This window comes from Bos mutus, chromosome 10 (assembly GCF_027580195.1).
Source record: "Bos mutus isolate GX-2022 chromosome 10, NWIPB_WYAK_1.1, whole genome shotgun sequence".
NCBI lineage: Eukaryota > Metazoa > Chordata > Mammalia > Artiodactyla > Bovidae > Bos > Bos mutus.
The window spans coordinates 453,585-468,363 of record NC_091626.1 but is presented as its reverse complement, the minus strand read 5'-3'; the positions used below and the strand labels follow the sequence as shown (position 1 = coordinate 468,363).

General features: G+C 43.8%; 1 protein-coding gene across 2 annotated transcripts in view; it reads right to left on the bottom strand.

The window, feature by feature from the left end:
* The window catches only part of MCC (MCC regulator of WNT signaling pathway), a 533,449-nt gene that overhangs the window by 96,588 nt on the left and 422,082 nt on the right, over positions 1 to 14,779 (bottom strand). For both annotated transcript variants that reach the window (XM_070377172.1, XM_005902721.3), the window contains 2 exons: positions 13,907 to 14,049; positions 1,221 to 1,363 (listed from right to left, as the gene is read on the bottom strand). In XM_070377172.1, coding sequence (XP_070233273.1) covers positions 1,221 to 1,363; positions 13,907 to 14,049 — 286 coding nt within the window. The remainder of the gene's footprint in view (positions 1 to 1,220; positions 1,364 to 13,906; positions 14,050 to 14,779) is intronic.

The following is a 14,779-nucleotide window of genomic DNA, read 5'->3' as shown; positions in this document are numbered from 1 at the left end:
AGATGTTCCTGACCCAGGAATCGAACCAGGGTCTCCTGCGTTGCAGGTGGGTTAGCTGAGCTACCAGGGTTATAATATACCAGGGTTATAACCAGGTTAAGCCCTGGTTATATTATAAGTTTATATAGGGAAGCCCTGCTTATTATATAGGTTTATAATTAAGCATAAATGTTTAATATTTATTAAAGTCACTCTCTCCCCAATGGAAACTTAAGTTCTAATGTAAACTGTACTATACTTTCTCTTCCTTCTCCTTGTTCCTTTCCCATCACCCCCTTATATGTGAACATTTCCTAAGATATGGTGCCTCTCCCCATTTGGACTTCACATCCTTTCAACCATAGGGAGCTCTTTACCTCGTAACTTCAAAGCCTTTATCCGCAACCCCAATCTCTCCAGAGATCTAGTTGAGCATCTTCAAGTAGGCCAGAGGTTTTACAACACTTCAATTGCAACCCATGGTTGGAACATTTCCCTTGGCAACTTAACGACATATACATATCCAAAATATATGTGTCATGAAACAACAATACTATCATTCTGGTTTTTTTTCCTATTTGATTTCATTTTAAAACCATTTTGATTTTTTATGTAATTTCAAGACTTACTTGGAAGGGTCATAACCTGTAGTTTAAAACACACCATACCAACATGCTGTTACCAGGTATTTCCACACAGACATTTCTTCACAACCTCAAACACAATGTATTTATTTCCCAAATCATTTCTCAACCAAACTTCCTTAGTAAGGAATACAATCATTCTGAGTCACTCAGGATGAACATTTTGAAGAGTCATTTTGGATCCCTGCTTACCCCAGAGTTGCTGAACCTATTGCCTCCTCCCCTTCAGTGAGTCACTCCCCAGCCCATCCTTTCCATTCTTGCCATCACAGCTCAGTTATACTGAACTTGGAACAGTGCAATCACCTTTTTACCTGGTTCCCTACTTCCTGACTTTTCACGTAGAAGGTGACACGTTTGAATCACAACAGGCAGAAAGGCACATCAAGGCAGAAAGGGAATGCAGCTCTTTGGTTCCACTGTGACCAACAAAGGAATATGTAGAGAACTGAAATGAATGAGCCTTCACCTGCCTTCATCTACTCAACAAGCTGCTTGACTCGCTAAATCTCGATCCAGGCTGTCTCATGCTTCTAAAGTTTTGATTATAATCCAGAAACCGAGCCCTGGCGTTGCGGCAACAGCAGGCAGACTTACCCATGTCTGCAGTGACCATGGTGGACTGGTTTTCAGGGACAGACACAGAGGTCTGGTCCTGATCCACGCTGTGAGAGTCCTCGTTGGCCTCATGTTGACTCTGGCTGAGCTCTGATCGCAATTCCGAGTACTCATCTTCCTCCCTGAGAACAAAAGGGAAGTCAGACTCCACTGACAGACACACAAGACACATCCCCAGAGAATGTCCTTTAATAACAAGATAAAGACACTCAGAACACAAACAGACAGCTCTCCTCTCGAGGCCCCATGGACCAGGATTCCTTTCAGGATAACTAGATTGGCCGTGTTTGACACTGAAAGTTTCCATATCCAAACCCACACACCCGACAAGACTCGTGTATCAGCCTTACAGAAAACTCCCCCCTTCAAACATTTCCTAAAGAAAGTAGGCTTCTTCACCTCCTCAAATTCCAAGGCAAAGAAGAACTGAGGTTCCTAGCACTGAGGCTACAGTGAGCAGGACCATCAAGGGCCTAGTGAAAAGGAGTGACTCAGAGCATCACCACCAGAGCCCCACGCTGTGCTTCCTTCTGGGAAGAGAACAGAAGGGCTGCTGAGGTTACAGAGACTGGAAAACCAGCATCCTGTCTGTGCAGATTGAAACCAGTGCTCTGAGAGGTGTAGGGGTCAGCGTGTCTGAGAAAAACCACACTTAGTTTCTCTAAAAGAAGTAAGTGGAGTTAGGGGACAGGAAAGGAGAATGGGGTGAGGGGGAAGATCAGTGAGTGAGTGAGCAGCACTCAATGGTCTGTTTCCTTCACTCTGCCTTTGCTAGTAGGAAGATAACTTTGAAATTCATCCGTGTTTCATCTGCACAAACACACTCACTCCCTTCTCAGCCCCTCATGGATCCCTTGTAACCTTTGGGCTCTGAATTAGTCATGGGCAAGCTAAGAAAAGTTACAATTGCAGTATGTATTTCAAAGTACACACAGACCTCCTTCCCACGCCACCGCCATCACTACACACACACATGATACAGACAAGTAGAGAGCAAAAATTAATCTTCTTTGATGTATTTTGCAAGTGAGCCAGAAAAGAAAATTTTCAGGGGGTTTAATTATGAGTAAAGTCCGAAGGTGTCTTCTCAGCCCCAGGGGGAGGGTGTCTGTGAAGAAAGGAAGAAATTCTCTTACCCTGGCATTCACATTAAGTTGCTGACAACCGGAGGGTAAGGGCAGAAAGTCCACAGTTTTGGGTGGGCCAAGATGGTGAGTGGTGATCGGTGAGACTTGGGGAAGAGGCAAATGCCATCTGAAGCTCAGGAGACACATCTATACCAGAGAAATGGGAAGAACTCTCCAGAGTTCTTGGTTTTCTCAAGAAATGAACACCCGTCCTCTCAGGGAAAGAATTCAGCTGAGCCCTTGCTTTATAAAGTATTTCTGATAAAAGCCACACAGAAATCTAGGAAGACTTTAAACAGATATAAAACCAGCAGGCATGCAGAATGTGAATTAGAATGGGAGTGGTAATGGGAAAAAAATATAGGTTAATGTTATATGAATAAGTTAATTATTAGATATTTGCACAGCCAACAGTAATTAGGCTTAGGAAAGAAAAACAATTAGAAAGAACTCTTAAGCGTCACCACCTTTTTGGTCTAGAGGGTAATTGTGCTCTGATCCATCAGCTTCCTTTCAATCAGCAATTGAAATCCTGATTTTAGTTAATGGGAGATTTTGGGTATAATGAATAAATTACCTTTGTTGCATGGCCAATGTAATCAGCTTCAGCTTGGCTGAGACTGTTTTTCAGCCAAAAAAGCTGCTGCTGTACCTCTGATGTAAATGGTATTTGCAAAATCTTTTATAGCCACCTTCAACTGTCTTGGCTTGGCAGGTCCCAAACATCTAGTGCCTGCCAAATCTCCTGCTTTGTAAAAAAAAATTACTTTATTAGGATGGGTTTTATAAAGAAGTGAAAACGGAAGGGGTGGGAGAAGGAAGCATTCAGTAAGGAAGGGAACATTCCTTACTAAGGTGAGACCACACACTGAAGAATGATACCACCTGAGAAATGTCACCTTAAGGCAGAGACTTTCAGTGTCATGAAATGCAAGCCAAGAATGCTCTTTCAAGGTATTTGAGCATCAAGACAAGGACAGGAAAGCGAAAACCAAGTTGATGCTGCTCTTTTGGGAGTCAAATTTTATGTTCACAACTGGGCTTCTCATGTGGCTCTAGTGGTAAGAACCCGCCTGCCAATGCAGAGACGTAAGAGATGCAGGTCTGATCCCTGGGCCAGGGAGAGAGAGCATAGAGAAGGGCACAGCAACCCACTCCAGTGTTCTTGCCTGGAGAATCCCATGGACAGAGGAGTCTGGCGGTGAAAGCGACGTAGCGCACACACACATGTTCACAACTAATTCTACCCTAAAAAGGATGCTCTGGGTGGACTGCAGCTCTGGGGCTGCAGGTGGGCAGTGACCAGGGAGGACTTCCAGGATGAAGCAGTACTACAGAAGAGTCTGAAGGTGAGCCATTTTAGATAGGTCATGAGCGTGCATGGGCACATGCAGAGCCTCAGGGGAGCCCGTGGATGTGAACTTGGGTGTGTGGAGCTTGGGACAGAGGGGACGGATAGCTGAAGCCAAATCAGGGTGCAGGATGGAACCCTGAGGCTGGAGGAACACTCAGGCCACTTGCTGAGTGGGCAATATTGGCCAGAAGCAAAACTTATTGTATTGAAGAAGGCAAACAATCAGGGTCAAATGGTGGAAATAAATGTAAAATAATGTGTGAAGTCAAGGAATTCAGGGGAAGGAGTAAGTGTTGTGAGATCTTTTATGGAAACAGATCAAACAGGCAGCAGGGAAGTATAGACGGTCTGTGTTCTCGACCCCACAGGGAGGGGCTGAGGTGAGCACATATCACCCCTGGTGAAGGATCCCCCTTAGGGTATCATAAGGAAGGTTACAGTACAACACTACGTGAGCAAACAGAGGAAACAGAGGTAGAAATCAACCTTGTGAGGAGATTGTGTGCAGTCTTGTGCCCCCAAAATGAGGCACTGAAAGGTTAAACCTAAATATAAGAAAGTTTGTATAGCCCTATTTCTCTTACTGACTTTTGTAAAAAACCATGGAGCCATCTATCTTTGCCCTCTCAACATCCTTACCGGCAGGAACTGGGAAATGACAAAAACCAGTGTGCTCCAAGCACTCTGTAAGCTGCCGGACAATTTGGGACGTCAACATATGGAGGAGAAGGATGCTGGGGGCTCTCCCTATTGTTTTAGTCAGAAGCACTGGTCCATCCAGAGCAATGGGAACAAAAAGTTAAAAAAAAAAAAACAAACCAACAAAAACCCTGCAGGTCCATGGCAGTTTTACAAAGACAAGAATTTGAGGAGTTTTTTCAAGGTTCCTCTGAGCAGCAGGCTCACCTAACTGGTCAAGGTGTGAATGACACACAGCATCAGCATCTCAAAGTGACTTCACTGTTTGCTTCCTTTCACGGTGTAGACACTAACTCTTGGTAAGTGATTTATCTTATTTCTTTGGGGAAAAAGATGCCTGATCTGCAGAACACTAACTGCCAATGCTGAAGATAAAAAGGAAGAAAATATGAAAAGGTCCAAGTAGTAGTCAAATTAAGTTAAAAAAACAGAAGCTTTGATAAACTGATAAATATTGCTAATTCTATGCTATTGTGGTAGTTTCTTAACTGTTGTTCTTCAGTCAATCGGTGGTGTCTGACTCTTTGCAACCCCATGGATTGCAGCACGCCAGGCTTCCCTGTTCTCCACTATCTCCCGGAGTTTACTCAAGCTCATGTCCATTGAGTCGGTGATGCGATCCAACCATCTCATCCTCTGTTGCCCCCTTCTCCTCCTGCCGTCAATTTTCCTCAGCATAAGGGTCTTTTCCAATGAGTTGGCTCTTTGTATCAGGTGGCCAAAGTATTGTAGCTTCAGCATCAGTTCTTCTGATAAATATTCAGGGCTGATTTCCTTTAGGATTGACTGGCTTGATCTCCTTGCTGTCCAAGTGCCTCTCAAAAGTTTTCTCCAACACCACAAATTGAAAACATCAATTCTTTGGCTCTCAGTTTTCTTTATGGTCCAACTCTCACATCCACACATGACTATTGGAAAACCATAGCTTGGTTGGCAAAGTGATGTCTCTGCTTTTTCATAATTATGGAATTAGAAAGTTACCAGGTGTTTTTTTTTTTTTTGGCACATAGAGGGTCATCTCAGGATTCTAATGGTACATCATTTCATTCACTTAGAAGCATTTGTGAAGTGATTCCAAGTCACTCAGTTTAGAGTTGCAGTGATTAAAGCTTGCTACTAGCTCAATAACAGCAGCAGCAGCAACAACAAAACACTCCTGAGGCATGCATTAGGCTGTATGCTGCTGCTGCTGCTGCGCGCGTCAGTCGTGTCCGACTCTGTGCGACCCCATAGACGGCAGCCCACTAGGCTCCTCTGTCCCTGGGATTCTCCAGGCAAGAATACTGGAGTGGGTTGCCATTGCCTTCTCCAGTTAGGCTGTATACACACCTGCTTAACTAGCAGAGGCAGAAAAGTAACAGAGTGGCAGACTGGCAGGGATCCTGGTGATCACTTAAGCCAGGATCAATACCTTTGTTTTACAAATAAGACCACGGACACTCCTAGAGGCTAAGCGACTTACCTAAGATTATCCAACCAGTTAGCAATACAGCCTAATTCCTAAATTTACTACAAACAGAACAATAATATGATGGCTTAAGGAAAAGATTTTTTTTAAGATTCTTCCTCATTCTTAGCTAGAGGTGAAATGATCTAATTGATCATTTCAATGATGATAAAAGTCAATGAAAGTTTAACTCTTACCATGCTTTCCAGACCTCAAGCTAAAGTCCTGTGGAATCAGCAGCATTTGATAAAAATGTTACTTCAGAAGCAATCCCTATACCTATCTTATTTTGGGGTGCACATTCATGCCTTGTCACTGGATTGGAGTAACTGGTGAACAAGATCCAAATGGACATGCCTTGGGAGCTGTCAGTCAACGGTGGCCAGCCCACTGAGCCTACCTGACTTTGTTTTTGCTTTTTCTTTTGGAACACACTTGGTCTCTGCATTTAAAGGCAGAATTGCCCTGAAACAGCCATCATTTCTTTAAAGAACAAAGATGTTTTAGATACAAGGTATTCTTTTCAGTTCTCTTAAAGGATCTATAGCAGTGAATAAGTGATGAGTAAATACCTCTTGTTTTCCCATACAGCACAGAGGAAGTTCAGACTCATCTAGGAAACTTACGATGACTAACTGAACAAACGGGACTCTGAAATGCTCTCCTATGTGTATAATAATTCACCCTTGTCAGCCATGAGTACCAGTTTTAACAAGATCTGATAAAGGATCCGTATTCAAACACTTCAAATAGTGAACAAGGGTGGAATGTACACCATATAAGAAAATATGGAGAGAGAAAAACCCACCTTATCTTTCTAGGTTTTATTTTTATTTCATATTTTATTCTTTAGGCCACAAGCTAATCAGAACAACAAGTTTTGCTGGGAGACAAAGAGGTTTTGGTTACACTGTTTGAGATGCAGCAACATGAAGAGGGACAGACAGCTGCACCACACAGGCCAAAGTGTGGGCCTAAAGACCAGGGGAAGGGCCAGGCACACCGTATGGGCACGAGATTTGAGAGACTGGACTATGTGAGCACACAGAGGCTCTGGATACTCGCTCAGTCACCAGAGGAGGGGCACTCTGCAGACGAAGAAGCACAAGGGTTAAATGCCAATGTGCGAGTGATATAAACAGGAGGGGTCAGTGCTTTAGGGGTGCAGCCATCCTGGTGAAAAGGATGGGGGAGAGCCCAGGGTAAGGGCCAAAGCTGAGGATGGCTCTTAGGGAAAGAGGAGAAGATCTAGGACCTGCAGGGTTAGGGAGGTTCGAGAAGGGAAGCAGGATTTAGGGTTAAATTTAGGAAAAGGGCCAGTAACAAGAAAAAACTCACCAAATTTTTCAGTTAAGAAATCACTGGTGATTTTCAAAAAAGTCTCTTAGCTTATGCTGCTGTAACAAAGTACCATAGACAAGCTTAAATGACAGAAATCTATTTTTTCATAGTTTTAGACTTCAGTTGGGTTGGAGAAGGAAATGGCAACCCACTCCAGTGTTCTTGCCTGGAGAATCCCGAGGATGGCGGAGCCTGGTGGGCTGCCATCTATGGGGTCGCACAGAGTTGGACACGACTGACGCGACTTAGCAGCAGCAGCAGCAGCAGCGGACTTTGGCTGGTGGTCCAAAATCAAGGTGCCGGCACGGCTGGTTCCCAGTGAGGGCTCTCTTCCTGGCCTGCAGATGGCTGCCTTCTCCGTGTACCCTCACATGGCAGGGAAAGAGCAGGAGAGCAAGTGAGCTCTCTGGGGTCACTAATCCTGTCACGTGACCGCAACTTCATGACCTTGACTCAACTACATTCCATCTCCAAACACTGTCACATAGAGGGTTTCATCACACGAACTGGAGGCGAGGCATAGCACAGTTCAGTTCATAGCAAAAGGAATTTGGCAAACCACTGGGGTCAGAAGCCAGACAGCTGTGGGCTAACAAGCAAATGGGAAATGAAGCAGAAATCATGGACTACTCAGAGTTGGCAGTGAAAGGTTGATGTTATGAGAGCAGCTTTTGGGAAAAGAAAATAATCTCCTTGGGAAACAATCTGCTTAGACATCTTTTTTTTTTGCCCCCTCCCCCAGATGCAAAGTGAGCTACTGACATATTTTTCCATTTTATCCATCTCATTATACAATCCCCCCAACTCAGATGAGCATTAAAACAAAGCCACTCAGAACATAGAGTTAAGTGAAAAAGCACCTATTACAAAACAGTGTGTGCTATATGATCCAATTTGTTTAAGATATTCATGAGTAAATATTTTTAGAAGGCCATAAATACAAACTGTTTATTCCAAGCAGATGAGATTTAGGATGCATTAGGCAGGGTTCAGTTAGGAAAACAAATGCTTTTGGATGTTTCAAGCAGGATTTAATTTAGGCAGTTGGAAGGACCAGAGAAAAGAAGGCAGGGTGGGGACAGCTGGTGCTGTCAGCCTTGGCATCAGAGCTGTGATTGAGAGACTGCTGCTGCCCCACTCCTGCCCACAGCTCAGGCTCAGGCTGGTCAGCGCAGGGTCTTCATGCTCACCAAAGCCACAATGACGGCCCCACCTTCTCACTGCCTTCCAGACCTGGCAGATCCAAAACTATCCCAGAGTTAAGGGAGTTTGGGAGGTAGTCCCTAGGGTCAGTCTTCTTTGATTTGGGGGGACTACAGAGGAGGTGTGGGAACGGAACCAGGCACAAGCAACATGCACTGTAACCTACTGTCTTTGGCTCCTTGACAACCAAATGCATCCTCTCACACATATTCAGTTCCAAATGGCTATAACGATACCATCAAGCTTCTGTAACTATCCCTTGTTCAATCGTATTAATAAATGTACTCACCTTCTTATCGAAATGGGAGACCCAAAGTCCCATTTATATCCATGGCTGGGTGACCTTTCCTCTTCTAGTTTAATGGCAAATTCACCTAAATCATGTAGCCCAACTATTACATGCTACGTTTTACCAATAACAACTCACCATATATAATGGGAGAAAACCAGAAAGTAAAAAGGAAATTGCATATATGCATAAACAAGCAAGAAATTATGCAGACCCACTTAGGGGTCTGGCCCTAGGTGGACTGACCTGTACTGTAATCCTTTAATTTACTAACTTGTATCACTGGGCAACATCCAGGAGGTATGCTAGGGAATCCTGTGAGTTCCATACACAGTCCTCCCTGCCTCATGGTACAGTTACAATCCAGTTTCCCCTGGAGAGTTGGGATCCCGCTAGTATAGTCACTCCCTTCACTGCCTGTTGTTTCAGTGACATGAGATGTCCCAAGGGCTAAGTGGCAGCAATGGAATCACTGCTGTTTGCCAGTCATCGTTCCCTTGGGAATGAAACTTCTAAAACTAGCAGAGCTCAAAGTTACCAAGAGGGAAAGCAATCATTTTTTAAGTGGGCTTTTAGGTGTAAGAATGAGAGGAGCCACTTGTATTTCCACTTCTTGGTTCCTGAAGCCAGAAAAGCAGGACCATGTCTTGTTGCCAGTTGGGAGCATTTACCACATGTACAGGGATTTTAAAAATGTTACCACCTGGATGGGATACAATGGTAGCCTAGGTCCACTATGAGATTTATTGATGATGCCACTTGTCACCTGATGTAGTATGGACTGAATTATGTGTTATTGTTCATATTGTTACTACCACCCCAATTCTATGTTGCAGTCCTAACCTTCAAAGTGATGGTATCTGGATGGGACCTTTGAGATATAATTAGATCTGATGGGATCCCTCACGATGGGATTTGTACCCTTATGAAATAACAGAGCTTGCCTTTTCCCTCTCTTCCTGCCATGTGAGGGCATGGTGAGAAGGAAGCCTTCAGGAGGACAGGAAGACAACACTCACTGAAGAAATGAATTGGTTGGCACTTTGACTTTGGACTTTCCAGATTCCAAAACTGTGGCAAATAAATTCCTATTGTCTAAGCCACCGGTCTACAGTATTTTGTTACAGCAGCCTCAGCTGACTAATGTATCTTCATCAATCTTCATTTAGACTGGAAGAGTACAGGTATTTTTGGATCCCAGGGGCTAACATCTGCTCAGAGCGAATAATTAGCCCAGAATGTGGGTATCTCTTTTTCCTACTGTACAGTCTCCCCTGTAAAATGGGTAGAAAGAAGATGGACTGTACCCACTTGTGACAAGATTATAAACATCTTCATTAAAGAGTTCTGGATCTGTGAAGGAGGTCTGGTAAGGGAACTGGATAAGAGGTCATATAGTACAGTGCGAGGTCAAGTCCTTGTTCACCAGACCAGAGATTTTTCAATTACAAAGATCAAGTAAAACTTTAGTATCAGTTCAGTTCAGTTCAGTCACTCAGTCACGTCCGACTCTTTGTGACCCCATGAATTGCAGCACGCCAGGCCTCCCTGTCCATCACCAACTCCCAGAGTTCACTCAGACTCATGTCCATCGAGTCAGTGATGCCATCCAGCCATCTCATCCTCTGTCGTCCCCTTCTCCTCCTGCTCCCAATCCCTCCCAGCATCAGAGTCTTTTCCAATGAATCCATTTATATCAAAACTAAAGACTCCATGATCGATTCTACATTATCAAAAATCTCTATGGGTCGAATTATTTGATTACTACTGTAGTCCTGTTGACAAGCACAGTAGCCATGCCTGCACTGACTCCAGTAGTGAAGTGGCATCAAAAACCCCATTTTAATGACGTTATTCCTGATCGCCATGGCCTCTGGACTATGTTACACTAGGCATTTCAACATTATTTAATGTAATCCTCCAATGAATCTAGTTTTATTTAATAAAACTGCTGAAGCTAACATACTAAATCCAGAATCTCTAATAGGAACAGTGATATCAATAAATAATCATCAACCCAACACTATATTCTTATTTCCCTGGTCTAGGACACGTAGGTCCTAATCCTACACACATTCTTCTCAAGTTTCTGTGACTATAAATGAATACAATCTTACTTGTATCTTCCAAGGTTGGATTTTCTGCTTATCCCCCTGGGGCATGATTGAATTTAGCTACTTTTGGGCCTAAAGATAAAGAAGAATGGAGTAGCAGTGAGGTATGACTATATCTGGTACCCTCTACCTGGGTTCAGCCTGCTACAGAGCCTCCAAGCAAAGAAGGACTAACTTGATCAGACAGGGAGGGAGACTGCTTCTGCAGGAGGGGAAGCTCAGTGGAGTTTGCAGGCTCTAGGTATCTTAATTTATTTGAATCTACCCAGTGTCTCCATTCAAATTCTCACCATTTCATCTTTTCCTGTCAGTGCTTAATCTTTAACCTAAGAGATCTGCTGTGGCTCTGAATTCAACTTACATTGGAATTCAGCAAACTGCAGTGTCTGATTATTGACTACATTAGCCCTGTGGCTATAAGAGATGGGAAAGTCTCCCAGGGCAGTCACAGAAGGTCTCTAGTTCTCTGATTGTGACTGGAGATAAATATTTTAAACTATGAAACTGTCACATCTTTTCTCTTATGCAATTCAGTGTGGGTTCCATGTGGATACATCATAAACCATTCCCTAATTAATGATTTTTCAGCTCTTCCAATAAATTCCTAACTCAGGCCCAGACTAAAGCGACAAGAAAGTCTCAAAGGTACCAGGATTGTACCAGATTAGCATGACAATTCTCTACACCCGGGATACAAGAAAAAGTCCAAGGCATTTGGCACCTCTGTACTGGGTCAACTATAGCATCTTTGGACCTGAGTGGCGGTGGCCAGGGAGGTGCCTTAGCCACTAGAGCTTGGAGGACAAGAAGAGCCTGGCCCACATGTCTGCTCATCTTCCAGCCACGCAGGGGGTCCTCTCCTCAAGGAGGAGCTGGCTCATTTACATAATGAAAACAGGCAGAATTTAATGTTACATCTGTACAGACGCAATCTTCCTTTAAATAAGAGGGTATGTTAATACAAAACAGTTTGGCCATTAAATTTAATCTAAACATCGTGAAATTGAGTTTTCCAGGTGACATGTGATGCATTTTTTTCACAACTCACTAAGCCCATTTGCTTTCACCTTCTCAAGACTTTAAAAGAGCAATATGTTTTTAATGGAAATTACGAATTTGCCAATGTACTCTGTCAGCCTCCTTTAAGTCTGCTATAATCATTTCTTTGGACTGAAATTCTTCTCTGCTCTTCTAACCTACAATCACTGAAGACCAGGATACAATTTAAAGTCCTTGAGGTTCTAAACTGGAATATGAGATGTACTGTGTGGCTCCAATTAACAGCAAATTTTTCCACAACTTTGCCCAGAAACAGAGGCCCCCAAGTACCCTCATCAAGTAGCTCCATCATTACTGTGACTCTCAGAGTTGGAACAAAACACATCTAAAATGTCTTCTGACCCAGGACTTCTAGAGGGATAGAAGCTTTAAAACGGTCTTAATTGTGGCCTGTAAAAACAGTCAGAGAACAAAGCACTCTTCTCCATAAAAGCAGATGCCAACCATTTGTTTCCCTCAGGGCTACTCTCTGAGCATGGGCAGGAAGATAAAAATTCTTATCCTTGGCTCAGTAAGTCACTTTAAGCAAACCCTCTTCTCAAAAACGGGCAGACACAGCTTTGTGCAGGAGACTTTGGGGCCAACTGACTGATGAGCAAGGAAGGCAGAAACCCCAACAATTACTTTTATGGAAAAAAAACTGAATAAAGGCAGAGATGCTGTGGGTTCTAACTCCACCTATCCCCTTTGCTAAGGGTAACTTAAAAGTAGTTGCTTAACATTTTTAAGCCCCAGGGTTTTCACCAATCAAGTGATGGATCAAATCTTGCCCCATCCCTTAGGAGTTTGTATGACACTATGCCAACATTGGCAAGTCAACTGAGCTCAAACAAATTTTAGATTATCTAGAAGCATATGCTATTTTCTTGGGCCTCAGAATCACTGCACTGCGGATGATGACTGCAGCCATGAATTAAAAGATTTGCTCCTTGGAAAAAGATTTGCTCCTAGGACAAACCTAGACAGTGTATCAAAAAGCAGAGATATCACTTTGCTGACAAAGGTCCATATTGTCAAAGTGATGGTTTTCCTAGTAGTCATGTACAGATGTGAGAGTTGGACCATAAAGAAGGCTGAGCACCGAAGAATTGATACTTTCAAACTATGGTGCTGGAGAAGACTCTTGAGAGTCCCTTGGACAGCAGGAGATCAAACCAGTCAATCCTAAAGGAAATTAATCCTGAATATTAATTAGCATCAACTGAAGCTGATGCTTAAGCTGAAGCTCCAATACTTCGGCCACCTGATGTGAAGAGTCAACTTACTGAAAAGGACTCTGCTAATGGGGAAGACTGAGGGCAGGAAGAGAAGGGGGCGACAGGACGAGATGGTTCGAAGGTATCACTGAATCACGGAGTTAGAACAAACTCCAGGGGATAGTGAAGGACAGGGAAGCCTGGCGTGCTGCAGTCCACGGGGTCACAAAGAGTTGGATACAACTTAGTGACTGAATAACAACAAAGAAGCATATGTAATAGTTAGTTAAATCAACATTCATAAATCTCTCCAATTCCCCAAGGGAGATAGAGGGGGTTGCATTCAGAACCTGTTAATAAAGCATCTCAATAAAGCATCTCACTCACCTTCTTACTAGTCAACTGAACATCACAACTCCTACTCTGTCTACCTTTCAGGGTCACCATGAGGGTCAAAGTCAAAACGGAATAATGGAGGGGAAAGCACACAGCTGACATAGTAGAGACAAAGTATTTATCAACTGTAAGAATATTAGTTATAAATAAATGAGTTACTCTTGTAACTCATAGAAAGTGTGAAAACTGCTCAGTTGTGTCTGACTCTTTGTGACCTCATGGACTACACTAGTCCATGGAATTCTTTAGGCCAGAATACTGGAGTGGGTAGCCTTTCCCTTCTCCAGGGGAATCTTCCCAACCCAGGAATCGAACTCAGGTCTCCCTCATACCAGCTGAGCCACAAGGGAAGCCCATAATTCATAGGGATGACTTTAAGCGTAAAACCCAGATTACTGCCCAGAGGGGCAGAGAGACAGCCATGACTTGGAGCTGACTACCTGATGGTGGTGCCTTGCAAACGGTCTATCTTCTTATTGAGCTCAGCGATGATGCTGTGCAGTTCTGTGATGCGTTCCTCGTACCGAAGTGTCGTTCGCTCCTGGACGTCCTCATGCTCTCTCATGAGGTGGGACTGCTCACACTGGGATCAAGAGAACAAGACAGAAGTGCCAATGAATTGACATACCTAATAGCAAGAGAGGCTAAGTCTTACAGCCTCGGATCATCACAACCTCGACACAGAGTATGCCCCAAATAAACACATACCTGCTTGTTGGCCCAGAAGACAAATCAACAGCTGAACTTCACAAAGTCCCTGATGGCCACTCAAGTCTCTACCTTTTTAGCTCTACATTTCCAGGTGGCTCTAGTGGTAAAGAACCCATTTGCCAATGCAGGAGATGAGATGTAGGTTCAATTCCTGTGTTGGGAAGATCCCTTGGAAGAGGAAATGGCAACCCACTCTGGCATTCTTGCTTGGAAAACCCCAAGGACAGAGGACCCTGGCGGGCTACAGTCCATGGGGGTCACAGGGAGTCAGACACGACTGAGTGACTGAGCACAGCACACAGCTCTCATTCGCTCTTTGGGTAAAGGTCCCTCTGCCATTGTCCATGATCTCTGCTGCACTATTCATGTCTTCTGCTTCTCCCCAGCCGCAAAGCAGGCAGAAGCTGCACTCACTATGCCAGCAAATTTGGAAAACTCAGCAGTGGCCACAGAACTGGAAAAGGTCAGTTTTCATTCCAATCCCTAAGAAAGGCAATGCCAAAGAATGCTCAAACTATCACACAATTGCACTCATCTCACATGCTAGCAAAGTAATGCTCAAAATTCTCTAAGCCAGGCTTCAACAATACATGAACCGTGAA